Source organism: Pseudochaenichthys georgianus, chromosome 14, assembly GCF_902827115.2.
Source record: "Pseudochaenichthys georgianus chromosome 14, fPseGeo1.2, whole genome shotgun sequence".
Taxonomy (NCBI): Eukaryota; Metazoa; Chordata; class Actinopteri; order Perciformes; family Channichthyidae; genus Pseudochaenichthys; species Pseudochaenichthys georgianus.
In genome coordinates this window covers 39,002,345-39,020,547 of record NC_047516.1, presented here as the reverse complement: position 1 = coordinate 39,020,547, position 18,203 = coordinate 39,002,345, and the positions used below count along the sequence as shown (strand labels likewise).

Genomic DNA, 18,203 nt, shown 5'->3' with positions numbered 1-18,203 from the left:
GGGGCCTCTCACGGCCAGACCGAGGGGCAACGACAGCCATGCCGTGAAATTCCTACCCAGGGCTTCTTAACATTTAACAACCTATTAATGTGTCATACCCACTTAACGGGAAGAAACTCAGCTAACTGACGATACGAACCATTTTTACCGAAACAAAACACAAGTCTCACAAGAAGCGTCTAAATGAGCCCAGAGCGAAAAAATGCTAACGCACTTAGCACAGAACTCACGGTATAAATACTTTATTACTAATCGGATCGGCACAAACAAGATATCAGATTAAAGCTGACATTCCACAGATTCTAGAGGTATTAGTATCCTCACTGTGCAATCAGCGGCAGGGGAAGCAAACACAGACAACACACAACCTAGCTTTACTGAGCCAAAATGGCAAATAGTCTTACCTTTGCTATTTTTCTGATCAAAGGTTGTGTTCAATGGCATTAAAACGATAAAAACGCTGCTATAGGTTAATCCATAGGTTAATCAAATGTGTCTGTGTCACTTTGAAATGATTACTGATTCATCATCATATTTATGGCAATAAGCCTAGTCTTCAGTTTTCAGAGCGTAACATAGCTTTCGGTTTGGGCAAGCTGCGTGCGCATCACTCTCACTCCTCAATGGAACGTGTAGGTAGATTTAGGAACCTCCCCTTCGATTATATTGGCTATAACGGTTCAAAAGAGATGTCAATCACCAAAATCGACCAGTGGGTTTCAGAGAAACGGCAAATCCACCCAAATGACCCAGAGGTGGTTCATTTTTTTGGTAAACCTCTCTATAAAGGTCAAATATCACTTGTTTTGTATCAATCTTGATACAGGGTACTTATTATATGTTATAGTTTGGATTCCTAACGCTTTTAGTCTACTATCCCATCATTCAAGGGTGGTTTTCACTATAAGTAATTTTTCTTTTGGACGGACACTATAATTTACATTTTGTTACTATGTTCAATCTGAATTTACTTAAAAATAAAAAAAATCTATATTGATTCTGACTCTTCTACATCCAACTCACAGGTGTATCATTGCTTTGAGAAAAAAGATTATTAATTTAGTGAACCAATTTTCTTTTAAACAAAGTACTTATATAATATAAATATAATTCCTGTTTATTATTATTATCAACACAGTTAGTTTGTTATACAGTGAGGTAAATGGTAAATGTGCATGTATGTCGTTCAGTATGCGTTTACAGGTGAATACGTCTGCATTTCCTGCCAAATACTAGCCTCAAAAAGATTAAAATATAATTAATGCAAATAAACTACTTATAATTAGGGCCGGGACTTTAACGCGTTAATTCAGATTAATTAATTACACAAAAATTAACGCGTTAAAAAAATTAACGCATTTTAATCGCACTTTAATCGCACTTATTTTTGCAAAGCGGAACGTTTCTCACTGGATGAGTTTCAGGCGTACCGATTATACTGGAGCACCAACTAACGTTCATGACTTCAGCATGGGACTTCAAACAACAACAAACCACGGTGATCAATAGTCAAACATGAACGAACAAGCTGATGAGACCGCTTTGGTCGGCCCCGTGGATGGGACATTTTGTTTTAAAAAACGGACGGATGGAAGCGTCGATAAGAGCACGGTTGTGTGCAAATTATGCAAAAAAGAATTTGCATATCACCGCAGCACATCAAGCCTAAAGTATCACCTAAATGCAAAGCATGTAGCAGCTAGCGTGGACGTTAGCCCGACTCCGAGTGCAAGGAACCACACCCTGACCCAACCCACACTCAACCAGATGACTGGTTTCAGGGCCAGGATAAGTCAGTCCACGTCTGAGAAAATAACCAGCTCCCTGGCTCACTGGATTGCACTCGACTGTAGACCACTTGGAGTCAAATCCATGTGGAAATTGCTTCTCACTGTTGCGATTCATTTTGATTAATTAATTACAAAGCCTCTAATTAGTTAGATTAATTTTTTTAATCGAGTCCCGGCTCTACTTATAATAATAATAATAATAATAATAATCATCATAATCAATTCAATAATATAAATACTATATTATTTTATTATAATATAGTTGTAATATAGTCAAGACAAAACATGCTTATGACATGCTCAAAAACTGATATGTCTTAAATCTGTATTCAAATGTAGTTCCCTCTGTCAGCAATGTATCAACAACTACACACACATTTCTATCAGTATTTCTCTGTGTTGTGGTTGACATGATGATGACTGTTAGGAGTTAAGGGGAGAGGCTGAGCTTCACCATGAAATTTGCAAATTGACATAAAAATTAATAAAAGGGGAAAAAATGCTCCATGTTTTTTAGGCTGTCAACTTTAACTGTTATGTAAGCCAACTAGACAGACAGTGTATCACTCTTCCTCCTGTACATTAGCAGATAAAAGGCATCACATACTTGAATGAATGGTAAATAAAGAATACTGCAAATAACTGGGTGCGCGGAGAACTGTGCTGAGAACTGTGCTGAGAACTGTGCTGAGAACTGCGCACAAGCCAAGCCCATAAGCCAAGGGCCGAGGCCCCCTGCGCGAGGCCCCCTGCGTAATGTGAGGCCCCATGCAGCCTGCATGATCGGCCTGTAAGGAGGGACGGCCCTGGGGATGAGTTTTCAAAGTCAAGAATCAGCGGGTCCAAACACTGACCAACACTAACGCCTACAGCTGAGCTCTCTGGCCTGTGATCCTTTACTCTGGTTTGTTGGCCTATTGCCTGGTTTAGAAGTTCATATGTGGAAGATATAAATCAACAACAATGAGATAAAGTCTGAGGAATGATGCCAACACAAAACCATTTAGTTTATTGGTTTAGTTGTCAGGGACCATGTTAAAAAAGAACATCAATCTAAAAGAGATGCTTTGTACCAGATTTCCGTCCATCCCGCCTTAACCCTCCTGTCATGTTCGTTTCTCCCCCCTTACTCTGTTGTTCCCATTCAAATTTGACAGCTCTGTTTTAACTGCTATTGCATTAACACAAAAAACATTAATCATCAACAAATTCAGTTTTTCACATTAACATTTTGTTGATTGTGTGTGCACCTATCTGATGGAAGAACATAATCTATCTATGGTTACCAATTCATTTTTTTTTTAAATTGAAAGCAATCGAAATTCTATGAGTGGTGATCAGCAATATATTCTAATGTCTACTGTGGAGGGATTCGTTTTGTATCATAAAGATAAAGCAACACTTTCTCAGAATAAAGCAAAACTATGAGTTTAAAAGAAGAAAAAAAAGTCAAGCAAAATAAAATACATTTAAAAAATAAAACTATAAGTTGCAAACAAATCATTTGTGTAATTATGTAAACTATAAGTATTTTTTCTTTGTTTTAACATAGGTTTTTGTTTGCAGTTCTTGTTTCTTCTTTCTCAATGATCAGACTTTTGGGTGCGTTGACGCTTGGCGGTGGGCGTGTCTGAAGCTTGGGGATTTTTTGCGAGCAACGCGACCAACAACCAATCACATGAATCTCCCGCCCTCGACATACAAAGCAATAGCAATGTTAAAACGAAGTAAACTGGATATAAGATCCCCAAACAGGCGAAACCCTACCAGTCTCACCCACTGTCTCTGCCACCTCCCTCCATGCCTCGCTCCTCCGGTTTGTATCCCGGTAGATGAACAGAGACTGATCATACAGCACCGGGTGATTCACTACCGCTATGATGAATTTTCCCTCCATTTTTTGGAATATGAGGAAATGACCTGCGTAGTCTCTCCCAGCATACACACGGTTTGATTGGCTAGCGCTTGTACTGGCAGATTTGCATAAACGGGATTTCATTGGCTGACGCTTCTGCCGAGGCGCCAAAAGTTGAACATTGCTCAACTTTTGAAGCGAGCAACGCCAGCAACGCTCCACATCGCTTCCCAAAATGCAGTTCGGCTAAAAGTGACGTCACCCCATTTAAAGTGAATGGGCAGAAGCGTTGGAAGCTTCAACGCACGCCGCTGTGTGGACGGGCCGTAACAGTTAGCTCCATAGCTAGCAGTGAGTGAGCGTTCAGACTCCTGCGCACACGCTCAAACGGACTCGTGTGCCTGACTCTACCAACAGGCTTTCATGATTCTGTTTAGGCGAGTATAAGCCATGATCGTAAACTTGGTGTTTACCCTTCAGGCTTCGCGTCGGGATCTTCGGGGCAGTTGAATGTTATGCACCCTCTATTCAAAAAAGAGAACAGAGCGAAAAATACAAACAACAAATTGTGTCAGGTGCGCGTGACCTGCTCCGCTGCGAGTGCATCATTTCCAAAGTGCTTCCACAGCAGTGACACACATCTGTGGATAATCATTTATACGAACATGGTTAAAGCAACCATCACTAAACGCCAGCAACACTGCATCTACTGCAGACACAGAAGCAACAGGTCGGATGGGGGCATCACCCTCCGTTGTGGACACTAGCTTACTCTCGCCTGACTCTCCGCCCTCGCCCCCGGAGCAGCAGTCTTCGTCGCCCGAAACTACGCCGCCCCTCTGCGGCCCGCAGGACAGATACCACGGCAAAACAGAGCCTGTCCAGGTATATCTAAACAAGTACCCGCCTGCACAGTGGGGTTAGTTAGGCGGTCATTTTGCAGCTAAAAATAGACAATGGAATATTCATGTGAACATAGTGCCATATTCTGCCTGCCTGTAGACATTTTGGGTAACAAATAATGCACACAATAGCACAGATGCCTTCACCATGAATGACTACAAAAATATCTCATATCCCAAGCTTATCAACGAGCTGATGTTGCAGCTGAAATGTTCTCCAGGTCACAAAGTCAACCTCACATGATGATGATGTGATCCAGTTTTCAAGCACAGTAAATATTCTCTTCCCAGAGTATATAATGGGACCAAGGTGATGATTAGTACATGGTTTTAATAATACTTTTGCTTTTCAATGTTTGCCATTTCAAACCATGAGCTGGTTCAAATACTATTTGCCTTGATTTACAATATGTTCTCATTTGTTTTATCAGTAGCTTTGAAGCTGTTGTGCTTTTCTTTGCCACAGTCCACTTTGGAGTGCATGAGATATTTCAGGATTGCACTTTTAACTCACTTGAAATGTTCTCACTTGCTTGGTTTCAAAACATAACAAAGGCCATAGTCTGTTCATTGGGACCATCAATGCTATTTCTCATTGCTGTTGCCGGCCACTATTGCTCATGTAAACCTGCTACTGCTGCCCCCCTGTAACCTCAGAGGCACCCTGAGTCATGTTGTTCTGGAGCCGGGCCTGCACACGGCCATATACTAAACACACTACAGAGCCCATTCCGTGTCCTGTTATTGTTTACTTCCTGTCTGCCTTCTTCTGGTGATTTATCTGACGTCCAGCGCTCCGTCTTTTACCCTCTTTTCCTTTCTCTTTCTTGATCCTCCTTAGCAACCTTCATAGTCCTTGACAGTGGTCTGTACTGCTGTATTAACAACGTGTCACATGTTAAGAATTTACAATCAGAATTGAGTATTCAACTAAGCCGTGTAATACAAGGTGTTAGTAGCCTTAAGGGCCTACACAGTTGTTATGCTAAACCACACCGCCCTTCACTGGATGTATAATGAGCAGCAGGGGCGGACTGGGGGGAAAAAGTGGCTCAGGGATTAATTGACAGACAGGCCCACTTAATGTGCGGCATGTATTAAGTATGTTACTTAACAAAAAACCCTATGCATTTTATGTTATTTTGGACCATTATTCATATAGTAATCACATTACCTGAGCCCTTGAGTTGCCTAGAGCAAAATAGTTACAGCATATATTTAGTGATTTTAATGTTAACAGATCATTGATGCAATAACATTTTGACCCAATTTGCCTGACTTGACACACGGAATAAAACATGGGCGTAGGAAGCATCCTCAATGTGGGTAGACAATTTAACAGGGGGTGTGGGCAGGTGGTGGACTTCACCTCCTCTAGGGGGGTCCGGGGGCAAGCTCCCCCGGGAAGATTTTTTTTTAAATGTTGAAGTTAAATGCATCAATCTGGTCCATTTTGAGAGCAAAATTAGTGACTAAATCTATGGCAGTCAGTAGGGGCTTGGACTGTGAGCCGTACGGTCGCCGGTTCAAGTCCCCAACCAGACCTATTTGGAGTGTGTACTTCTACTTGGAGAGGTCCCAGTTCACCTCCTGCCCTGCCGTGGTGCCCTTGAGCAAGGCACCGGACATCCCCCTTCCCCCCTCACTCCCATTGCTCCGCGGGCGCTGTACAATAGCTGCCCACTGCTCCTGGTGCTAGACTCCTGGTACTAGAATGGGTTAAAAGCAGAGAACACATTTCACTGTGTGTGCTGTCTGCTCTGCATGTGTGACCATTAAAGAGGGTTTCATCCCTCCCAATTCTTCTTCTTCTTCTTCTTCTTCTTCTTCTTCTTCTTCTTCTTCTTCTTCTTCTTCTTCTTCTTCTTCTTCTTCTTCTTCTTCTTCTTCTTCTTCTTCTTCTTCTTCTTCTTCTTCTTCTTCTTCTTCTTCACCGATATAAAACAGAACTGTAAACAGATTTACTTTTTCTTTCAACATTTATTTGAACAGCAAGTGGAGGCAAAAGTGACTGCACCCAAAACAATAAACCTGCTAGCTAACTAGTCTAAACTCAGTAACAGAATGTGGGCAACACGTTCTTCTCCACAGCCGCGCGACCTCTGAGTCAGACGTCACTTCCCCCTTTTCTATCCTACGGGTACAGCCGTACAGCCACTCCCCCTGAACCCTGTTTCCCCGCCACCCCCCTCTGTTAACAAGCAAGCCCCTCCCTCTAAACCCCCAGGGCTCACTACAATACTGTATACTACACAAACTATACAAAAACGCCTTTACGCTTTGGAGCTTGTTTATCCATCTGTAAGCAACTGCCAGCTAGGTCTCTCAGTCACTCACTCCTGATCGTTCACTGCGCAGTGACAGCTGCTACGGGCCTGATGTGTGAAATTGAAACTGATCGATAGAACAAAGGTAGCCTATCAAAACGGCCCAGCCCAGCCCAGCCCAGTGGGCCACACCCAGGGTTGGGAGGGTTACTTTGTAAATGTAATCAGTTACTGATTACTGAATACATGGCTCTGAAAGTAATCCGAATACAGTTACAGTTACGTGTCTTTAAAACGTAATCAGATTACTTTTAGATTACTTTTGGATTACTTTCTTTTTCCTTCACAGATGGGTATGTTTTGGTGAACAGGAGACACAAAAAGCAAAAGGAAACTGAACGTGTTTTTACTGTTTTAATGGCGTATCAAGAGCACAACTGAAACATAACATCTGAAACGATGTAACAACATAATAAACTTTTTGGGGATGCAGCTTGGGATGTGAGGATATGCTTAGAAAGGGCGTGTCGCCAGGGCCAGTGTTGGCAGGACATGAATTAAAATGTCGAACTCGGACTTCATTTTAAGGACATTTCGGCCAGGGGTGTAGAGCTATATTTGTTTAAGCACCGGATTGGCAAAACAGGAGAGTGTGTGCACCAGTCTGCCTTGATCTATGAATTCCAACAAGTCCTCCAACTCATACGACCAAATGGGTCGATTGTTTAAGCCCTTATTACGACCAAATATGTCGTTTGTTCAAGCGCGTAATACGACCTATAATTACGTTTTAAAATTGTCGGCCTCGAGTGCTCCCGTTGAATGCAAACGTTACAGAGGGTTGTTTATTCACAAATAACCCTCTCTGTAAAATCCTAAATTGTAGGATAGTTTGGCCATTAAAACGCTTTATGATTAGATTTCTAGCGAGAAGTATATATTGTACTTTTAGAATCCACGTCCAGTCGATATGTAGGATCTATAGTTTGATAGATATTACGAAGATGATTTGAGGTTTCGTCAGGACAACGTGTATATGCGGCAAGCTTCCATGTAAAGTTACGGGTTGAAAACAGTATTTCCGGTCTCGACATTTCCATAATAAAACCAATGATCAAATGATTTAACAGTGATATCTGCACTACTCATCCACTAAAAAACATCAGTTTATCCTAGTTAATTATACGACATTAATTGGTTTAAATTGTGTACAATGCTTTTGTGTTTTTCCCATAGGTTTTTCTCTTTCGATTCTGAGAGACACATTTCTTTTTTCAGAGGTTTTGATAGGCTAAAATCACGCCGCAATGCACGTCGGGATATGGTGTTTATGTGATATGAAATCGGAAAACATTAAAAAAAATAATAATAATACTTTATTACGAGTGTTCTTGCTTTTCTCTTTGAAAGTCATCACATAATGGCATTGTAATACACGGTTCGGCTGCATTAAATATTACATATCTGCCCTAGATATGTATTTATAGAGCCCTGATCAGAAGACCTTTTGACAAACTGGAAGAGATGCCGCCAAAACTGAATACGTGACGTGAACCATAAATATATCAACAATTAAACAACATATTCCATTTCTTTTCACACAATACGTCTCCTTGCAGTATCAACACTAATTCGGCTGACTTTTATATTTGATCCAATTAGTAGATAGTCTGTATTTACACCATAACGGTGCACAGCTGATAGAAAGGGACTTTTTTGTAGTTTTTAAAGATATTACTGATTTTCTGAACTACCTTTCCAACTCCTCATGCAGTTGACTGTTACAGGTCTATACAGGTTCATGGTACAATGCATAAGCTTCACATCGAGAGACTGAAACTGTATTTTCCTTTACCGTTCTGTTTTAAACTCACAATAAAGTGAATAGTCATATTATGTACGATATTATTATGTTTTATTAACTAGACCACTGGTCTAAACCGCACCTCCTAGTGGTTAAAGCACGTTATTGAATGTAGTTATAGAATAAGTTATATTTGATGAAAACATTTAAATATTAAGAGTAGCCTACATACAAAATAGGGGTCAATGATAGAAATATAGAATGGAAAATATCAAGAAGATACTGTAGTGATCTCTACAATAAAACAGTTTAGTGCAGGACGTCCAAAGATATTAACAGGAGGATGTGCAAAACAGACAAACTGATAAGGCTGAATTTTACTCAGGTGTAACTAAAGTCTGATTTAAGGGTTGTTTATATTTCACATCATTAATCAGAATCTGCAAAGTAACAAAAATAAATGTAGTAGAGTAAAAATACCAGGTTAACCTCTGAATTGTAGTGGAGTAGAACAAAGTAGTACATGCTGCTGTAACAAAAACATTTCCCAACTTGAGATCAATAAAGTATCTTATCTTAAGATGATCGATGGCTACTGCCATATTTGCTAAATGTGCATCTGAACCTTGACAAGTGCATGTTTCAGGCTTATCAATTAACAACAGGAGGGGTCACAGACATAACACCAGCTGTCATGTGGTATTAATGCTGCCCATTATGGACACAAGCAATTTTCACCCATGTATTAATTATATGTTTTAAATTTGATAACACCAATGTGTTTCGTATCCCCTAAACCTCCAGGGATGTATACAGTTTAATACTGGCAACTTCTAATTGTGGGAAATACGAAAACGTCTTTTAAAACTACATTTCCCAGTAGAGACGTGACATAGAACATGTTGCGAAACACACAATAGCCAGCAAGTGTAATTCTGGGGGGGAGGGCCGGGCTGGACCCGTCCAAGTCCAGTTTTGGATAGTCTGGCATGGTTCCATTCCATTTCAAAGAGCTGTTTGACAGCGTAACCTTGTCGCACTGCCACTCCAATATCCAATCACAGAGCTTGAGGGCTAATCACGGGGTTTGTAAAGCAAGGCGGATGTTGTAGTCCCAAACGATAGCTGGGGATTCTGGGTAGTGTAGTGTCTTCGGAAACTCTGTAGTGTCTAAACTCCGAAAAAACAATTTGTTTCTCCAAATCGAAGGTTAAAAACAAAAAAGCATTGTACACAATTTAAACCAATCAATATTGTGTAATTAACAAGGATAAACTGATGTTTTTTAGTGGATGAGTAATGGAGATATCACTGCGTAATCATTTGACAGTGTGGGGAATACTTCCGGTTTTATTATGAAAACTTCGAGACCGGAAATACTGTTTTCACCCACGCTAACTTTACATGGAAGTTGCCCATATACAGTACACGTTCTCCTGGCGAGACCTCAAATCATCTTCGTATATCTATCAAACTGTAGATCCTACACATCCACTGGACGTAGATTATAAAAGTACAATATACACTTCTCGCTAGAAATCTAATAAAAAAGCATTTTAATGGCCAAACTATTCCACAATTTAGGATTTTCCAGAGAGGGCTATTTGTGAATAAACGACCCTCCGGAGCGTTTGCAATCGACAGGAGCATGTTGTTTCTTACACGACCACTAGAAGTGCTACACTTTAAAACGTGACTCTGGGTCGTATTTAGCTGCTGAACAATCGACCTATATGGTCGTTTTTTGTAGGAGGACAGGCTGATGAATTCATGTCCGTGACACTCACAGTATTTGCTGCCTACAGCTGTTTTATAGAAGGAAAACCTCCTTCACTTCAAGAAATCTCTGCAGCACCAGGAGGCAGCGGGAGGGTTAACTCAGCTTCTGACAAGAGGAGCGCGCAGTGCCTTTCACGCATCGCCTTTCACGCACCGCCTTCACTGTGTTTACCTTCAGAATCATTAGAAAGGCTAAAGAGCGGTGTGGCTGATGTGTTTTAACCACACACACCAACACAAACGTGGCCGACTGGACGCGGAGTTTGCACTGTATGATCTGTGGTGTAGTGGGCTGTCCAACCTGATCTCACCAGAATGCGTGACTCCACCACGACTCCTTAACATCGCATTGCGTGGTGGACTCACAAACTTTGTTACATTTACGTGTGTCTGCACCACGCAAACAACCCCAATGTAAAGTGAATGAGGCTCTTTTGTCGTGGTGCACACACGCATTTCTACAACGTCCTGCAGTGAGCTTTTATTCTATAAAACGTTTTTAAAATCTACTTTATAGCTTGTAGTAACTCACAGGAGGCTTCTTTTATTTTATTTGTATTCATAATCATTTTTCGTCAGAATGTATTATGGTGCATTAGTTACGAATTTTTGTTCTCAAAAAACAGTGCATTGTGTGTAATACAACTGTGATTTTTATTAAATGAGTTAGTTTTTAAGGAAGGCCAGAGCTTCAGCTGTGTCAAATAGATTGTTCCCTTTAGTTAACGGTTTTTAAAAGAACATTATATTCTGATTTGATCATGTCCCCTTTATTGTATTACGGAGAGCAATGTGAGCATCCATTCCCATTGGATAACGGCGGATTTTACCCCGGAAGTAAGTATTCCCCTTACTGTCGATTGATTTTACAGTGCTATCTGCACTACTCATCAACTCAAAAACACCAGATTATCCTTGTTGATTACACAACATTGATTGGTTTAAATTGTGTACAATGCTTTTGTAATTTCCCCCTTCGATTCGGAGAAACAAATATTTGTTCAGTTTAGGATGGCCGAAGACACTACACTACCCAGAATCCTCAGCTATTGTTCCGCGTTGCCTCAAGCTCTGTGATTGGTTGACCTCCAACTGCATTCCATATGAAAAAAACGTTTCGTAAAAGATAAATCATACTTTATTCAGCAGTGCTTGCTTTACTCTTTGAAAGTCATCACATGAATGCATTGTAAATATTACACATCGGTCGTAGTTCTTTATTTATCTACAGAGATCTGGCCTGAAAATAGACCGGAAACTATTCTTTTACCGTTCTGTTTTAATTTCACAATAAAGTTAGTAGTAATAATTTGTTTTGATATTATTGTTTTTTATTAACTACTAGACCGCTGGGTCATGTTAAGACCATCTTTTCTGTGTTGCTGTGGGGTTTTTCCATCGCTTTTGTGTTACAAATATCAAAACAATAACAGAATATATCCGTCGTAAACTAAACCAGAAACAGCAGTATATTTTATTTTGTTAACACTGTAAACTTGACAGCTTTTTAACCTATGTTTTTAACCCATACCTCCTACTGGTTAAAGCACGTTATTACACGTTTAGAGTAATATTGAAATCTTGAAAAGGGATGTCCAAAATAGCAATTATATACAGTTTTTAATTAACTATTTGTAGAGAATAACGAGTAATGTATATACTTTATAGGGATCTGCAGATAAATATTTAGTCTTCTCAAGCACCAACAATCATTACATTACATTGCATTTAGCTGACGCTTTTATCCAAAGCGACTTACAATAAGTGCGTTCGACCAACAAAATACAAGCTTGAAGAAAACAGAATCATAAAGTACATCAGGCTTCATAGAGCAAAAACATTTCAAGTGCTACTCAACTGGCTTTAGATAAGCCAGTCCTCCAATCAAATATCTCTCCTGATTGTTGGCACTTGACAATCACCTTCCCTGTATTTGACTCAGGTGTAACTAAAGTCTGCTTTAAGGGTTGTTTATTTCACATCATTAATCAGAATCTGTAAAGTAACTAAAATAAATGTAGTGGATACAGGAACACATTCCTGCCCACTGCAATAGCTCTGTACAATAAATCACCTCTGGCTGAAAGAGAACTCTCTGCTCCATAGTTTCTCTTGTAATACAACCTTGCTGTACATTTTACACATATATAATCTGTTCAATATTTGATATTCCATATTCCATTGTCATATATTTTTGAATATGTATATTTGCATAATCTACATCTATATTTTCTATTTCAACACATATATTTTCTATTTTTTCTATTGTTTATTTGTAGTTTTGTTTTATTGTAAAATGCCTTGTCTTTTATGCTGCTGCAACAAAAACAATTTCCCAAATTGGGATCAATAAAGTACCATCTTATCTTATCTTACATCCGGACTAAAACCACCAGACTCAGGGACAGTTTCATCCCACAGGCCATAAGACTATTAAACACCTGAACTTTGAAATAACATCCATAGCATTCATCTGGCTGCTACTTAGAAATGATTTGTCTAATATATCATATTCCAATCACTTGTATAGCATAATAAAAGACAAGGCATTTTACAATAAAACAAAACTACAAATAAACAATAGAAAAAAAAGAAAATATACGTGTTGAAATAGAAAATATACATGTAGATATTATTATGCAAATATACATATTCAAAAATATATGACAATGGAATATGGAATATCAAATATTGAACAGATTATATATGTGTAAAATGTACAGCAAGGTTGTATTACAAGAGAAACTATGGGGCAGAGAGTTCTCTATACAAGTGTCTTATTGCACTATTTCACTTTTTACTATTTTTCTTTTTGTATTGACTTGCACTATTTTTTCTGTGTATCTGTTTTATTGTGTTGCACTGTTGGAGGAGCTTGTGACCTAAGGGGGGGGGGGGGGGTAGGAGACGTTGGATTCTTGTTTTGAATAGTGTGCCGTCGATGGGTTTCATTCCATTTCAAAATGCTGTTTGTCGCTCAGCGTAAACTTTGCGCACTACTCCAACATCCAATCACAGAGCTTGAGGACAAATCACGGGGTTTGTCAAGCAAAGCACATGGCATAGTCCCAAACGATAGCTGAGGATTCTGGGTAGTGTAGTGTCTTCGGCCATCCTAAACTGAACACATGTTTGTTTCTCCGAATCGAAGGGGAAAATTACAAAAGCATTGTACACAATTTAAACCAATCAATGTTGTGTAATCAACAAGGATAATCTGGTGTTTTTGAGTTGATGAGTAATGCAGATAGCACTGTAAAATCAACCGACAGTAAAGAGAATACTTACTTCCGGGTGTAAAATCCTCCGTTATCCAATGGGAATGGATGCTCACATTGCTCTCCGTAATACAATAAAGGGGACAGGATCAAATCGGAATATAATGTTATTTTAAAAAACGTTAACTAAAGGGAACAATCTATTTACACAGCTGAAGCTCTGGCCTTCCTTAAAAACGAACTAATTTAATAAAAATCACAGTTGTATCACACACAATGCACTGTTTTTTGAGAACAAAAATTCGTAACTAATGCACCATAATACATTCTGACGAAAAATAAAAATTATTATGAATACAAATAAAATAAAAGAAGCCTCCCGCGAGTTACTACAAGCTATAAAGTAGATTTTAAAAACGTTTTATAGAATAAAAGCTCACTGCAGGACGTTGAAGAAATGCGTGTGTGCACCACGACAAAAGAGCCTCATTCACTTTACATTGGGGTTGTTTGCGTGGTGCAGACACGTACATGTAACAAAGTGTGTGAGTCCACCACGCAATGCGGTGTTAAGGAGTCGTGGTGGAGTCACGCATTCTGGCGAGATCAGGTTGGGGCTGTCACTCAAAAACTGCCAATGGGGACACCCCTCTGAAAGTCCCGCCCACCTGGGATGTTTATGTCAAAATCGAAAACAAAAAATTAGGGAGCGCAAATGAGAAGAGCTGCAGCGAGAGCAACAGTCTGATCATTGAGGAAGAAGCAAAGAGAACTGCAAACAAAAACCTATGTTAAAACAAAGAAAAAATACATATAGTCTACATGATTACACAAATGATTTGTTTGCAATTTATAGTTTTATTTTTAAAATGTATTTAATTTTGCTTGACTCAGTTTTTTTTCTTCTTTTAAACTCATAGTTTTGCTTAATTCTGAGAAAGTGTTGCTTTATCTTTATGATACAAAACTAATCCCATAGTTTTCATGGGGCTTTGAAACAATTAAATGTAAAACACAATCTTTATGATTCATGAAAGTAGTAAATCGCTCAGATTTGACCCGAACACGACAGGACGGTTACATTAATCGTGTGGCCCTTTAGAAGGACCCGACCCTCGGATTGAGAACCATTCCTGTTTGATTTAGAGCTGTTAATCCCTGTTTGTTGCACGTTACAATGGACTGAGTTAATGAACTAAGGCCGGGCTACTTAAGTCCCACAGAGCTTCCTCTTTCTGCTCGCTCTTTGGTTAGCTAAACATCCTTCACTTATTGTTTGTAATTAATATAAATACCACACCATGATAAGCACGCTGTGCTTTATGAACTAGTGAAAGTCCCGCGGGCTGCGGGGACTCTGACAGAAGTCGTCGCTAAAACCACTTCAAGCTAGCTCCTGAAACCCGGGTCCCCACCGGAAGTACGTCGCTCTTTTCTTCAAAATAAAAGTACCACGTCTGCTTGCTTGCTACAGTTCTTTGACTTGAAACACTAAACCGGAAGTTCTGTTTTACATTGCAGGTAGCTTTCCCCCAGCCCCGCTGCCAATAGCCTCTGAGCTGAAGGAGGGACTTTGTGCGCTGCGTTGGTGGATGCTTTACAGTCAGACAGGAGCACCGGGACCTGAAGGAAAACACTTCCAGGATTTTCAGACTCACGGGCTATTTTTCCCACACCGCATCGCACAGCAGGTAGACCTCAGACCGCTGACCATGAAGAACCCTCTGTACTGGGCTGTGCTGCTGGGGATGGCCGTCCTGCTGATGGAGCAAGGTAAGTGATGGATGTTCTGCTGTTTGGAGCACTTGTTATCGCAGTACCCGACTCTGTCTGTTCGGAAATGTTTGACAGTGTGTTAAGTCCCTCATGCGTTCCCGGACGGTGTGCGCGTGCTTTGACATCAAGATGTTTGTCATGTAAGCCGCAGTTTAAATGAAGCGATTAGTGAAGCGCAGTTTATTTCCTGATGGTGCCATGGCTGGACTCTCTAAGTAGCCGCTCCAAGTTGGTGTGAATGTATTTTAACAGCAGAAATATATGTCCGCAGCCCTGTCTCTGAAAGTTGAATTGTTCACAGCAGTGTCTTGCTTTGGCTGTGCGGTTTTGCAACTGAAAACAAATAAGAATTATTGATTTTCACATGCTTGCAGGCTGACATTAAGTCACTCTGATCTTTATTTCAATTAACCAGGAATTTAATCTGAGTCGTTTTTGCTGTTGTGGCACGTGCTGCCCGCGGATCCTCCTGACGCATGCATGGTGAGCGCGCGGACGGGAGGCAATTTGCTGCCAAGTTGATTAAGTATTAGTTCTTAATCCACATTGACTGCTGGTCAGGTCATGCAGGTTAAGCACTGTATTCTCCGGACAGGCAGAGCAGTGGAGCTTGCCATTCCTCCTGACCGTGTTTACACCTGCTTTACAAATTCAACCCAATAATACTTTGTCTGGAGAGGTGCTCTTTAAACAGGCGCAGACCAGCCACCTCAGGACAGTGCACACGGTAGCTTTATAAGCCCCACTCAGCCGGTATGCACCTGCGTTCCTCTCCAGGTTCCATCACCAGTTTGCATTGAGACTCAAGAACAGAGAAATGATTTTAAATCCTCTTTGTCCTTTGATAATGCCTCTTGAAGTTAAACACATCGATGGCTGGATAGACACATGGATGAAGTGCAACACAACACATACACAACGAATGTGGGAAGGAGGCAGGGGCGTGTGTCCTCATCAGCTCTTCAAACATCTCTGTATTATTTGGCCAGCAGCCGCGTGGCTCTTGTAGAAGAGTCCACGGGAGGGAAGAAAGCTGAATTCCTGCTATGAGGCACACTCCTGTAGAGCAGTTACAGATTCTTACATACCCAGGTGAAATAATGATGATGCATATTGGGACATATTCATGTAAAGTGTTGTAACAAATACCATCTAGCGGTGACCGAAACACTGCTGCACTGACTCTGATGTTATTTGGCACGCAGCTTTAGCACGAACATACAGCCACAGACTCTTTGCTCTTTTCAACCTAATTATGTATTTTAAATGTGGCAAGAAGAGACGGAATTGGAAGTGACTCACTCTGTGTGGTTTATAGAAGCTTGTGACTTATTGTCACTGTTAATAAATAATAACACATATCATCATTTTTTTTAACACATTAATATAGTCATGATTTTGCAGGCAAGACATGTAAACAACATGTTGAAGAATAAACACATTCCTGTTGAAACAGGCAGCCAAGTGTCACATTGCTGAGCTATTTAATACGCCTGCTTTCAATACAGCGGGACACATTGTCCCTTTCCCCGTTTTGAGTCCAATTCGTTCTCCTGCTGAAGAGTTCATATCAGAAGATCTGCTGCAGAGTCGGAGATTAGATAAGATGACATTTAAAAGGTTCCCATGAGGAAGTTGGGTCATTGCAGCAACATAATAGGGCAGAGATAAGGACAAAGCAAATCTATAGATTTTTCATGAGATCAAAAATTCAGAGCAAAGTAAAATAGGTAAAATACAGATGAACAGGCGAGAGGATTCATGCAGTGTAAACACATGAGTGCAACTCTTGCAAAGAAAGGCTGTATGTCGTGTGGAGGGTGTCTGAATGCAATGGTGAGTGTCATCAAATCACAATCCTTTGAAATTCATTTTTGAGCCTCGTGATGTTTTAGTCTTTTTTGTGGTCATGGGGCTTAACAGGTTAATGTTTGCAGCTATTGGAAAATAATAAATACATTATTCAAAGATCATCACCCTGGCTGAGGAGACGGAAAGAGATTTCACACTATCTGTCGAGACATTAGAGGTGTGCAGTGCAAACTGTTTAGTGGTTGGTTAGCATTGGAACTCAAATGCTTCTAAATCTGCTCCAATGGAAACGGCCATCAGTGCCAACAATCATGTTACTAAGTTAACTTTTCCTATACTGTAAGTTTTTATTTTGACTACTTTTCTGTTATCTATCTCAAACCCATTTTGTATCAATATGGGTTGAGCTGCCAAGCTGTCACCATATTTCAACATGTTTTATAATAGAGTAGCTGTCATAGTAGCTCCTCATGGTTTGTCTGATCTAATCCCAAATAGAAGCAGATAGTGCACATCATGAATGCTCCCAAAAGACATATTGATATTATGTATCTGTACAGATGTGCAGGCCAGCACAGCGGATGTAAAGAGCAGGGCAGAGAAACATCTGGAGCGATGGCCAGAGACACAGACAGTGAGGAGCTGAAGGCCTTCTGGCTGTACATCCTGATGGCTGTGGACATGAACAGGTGCTCGAAGCACTTCCTGTGCGGCTCGAGGGGAGAGCCGCAGGCTGCTGTCGCTGTGGGGCTCGGTCAGCTCTCACAGGGTGGAGGCTTTTTCCAAAATTAAGATCAATTCAGTTTCTTGTTGATGTTCTCTTTCCTTTTGTTTCTGAGCAATCTATGCGCACGCACGCACACACGCACGCACGCACGCACGCATACAGATTGAGTGCAGATAGTGCAGTAACAAAACAAAAATAACTCTACTGGAAAGAGGTAGCTTGACTAGCTTCACAAGTTCACATTCAGTCACAAATAAAATAAAAATGTGGCTT

General features: G+C 40.4%; 1 protein-coding gene across 3 annotated transcripts in view; it reads left to right on the top strand.

Annotated features, from left to right (window-relative positions):
• The first annotated feature begins 15,178 nt into the window (after positions 1–15,178).
• The window catches only part of ntm (neurotrimin), a 639,130-nt gene continuing 636,105 nt past the window's right edge, over positions 15,179–18,203 (top strand). For all 3 annotated transcript variants that reach the window (XM_034099236.2, XM_034099235.2, XM_034099234.2), the window contains exon 1: positions 15,179–15,388. In XM_034099236.2, coding sequence (XP_033955127.1) covers positions 15,208–15,388 — 181 coding nt within the window. In that variant the 5' untranslated portion in view covers positions 15,179–15,207. The remainder of the gene's footprint in view (positions 15,389–18,203) is intronic.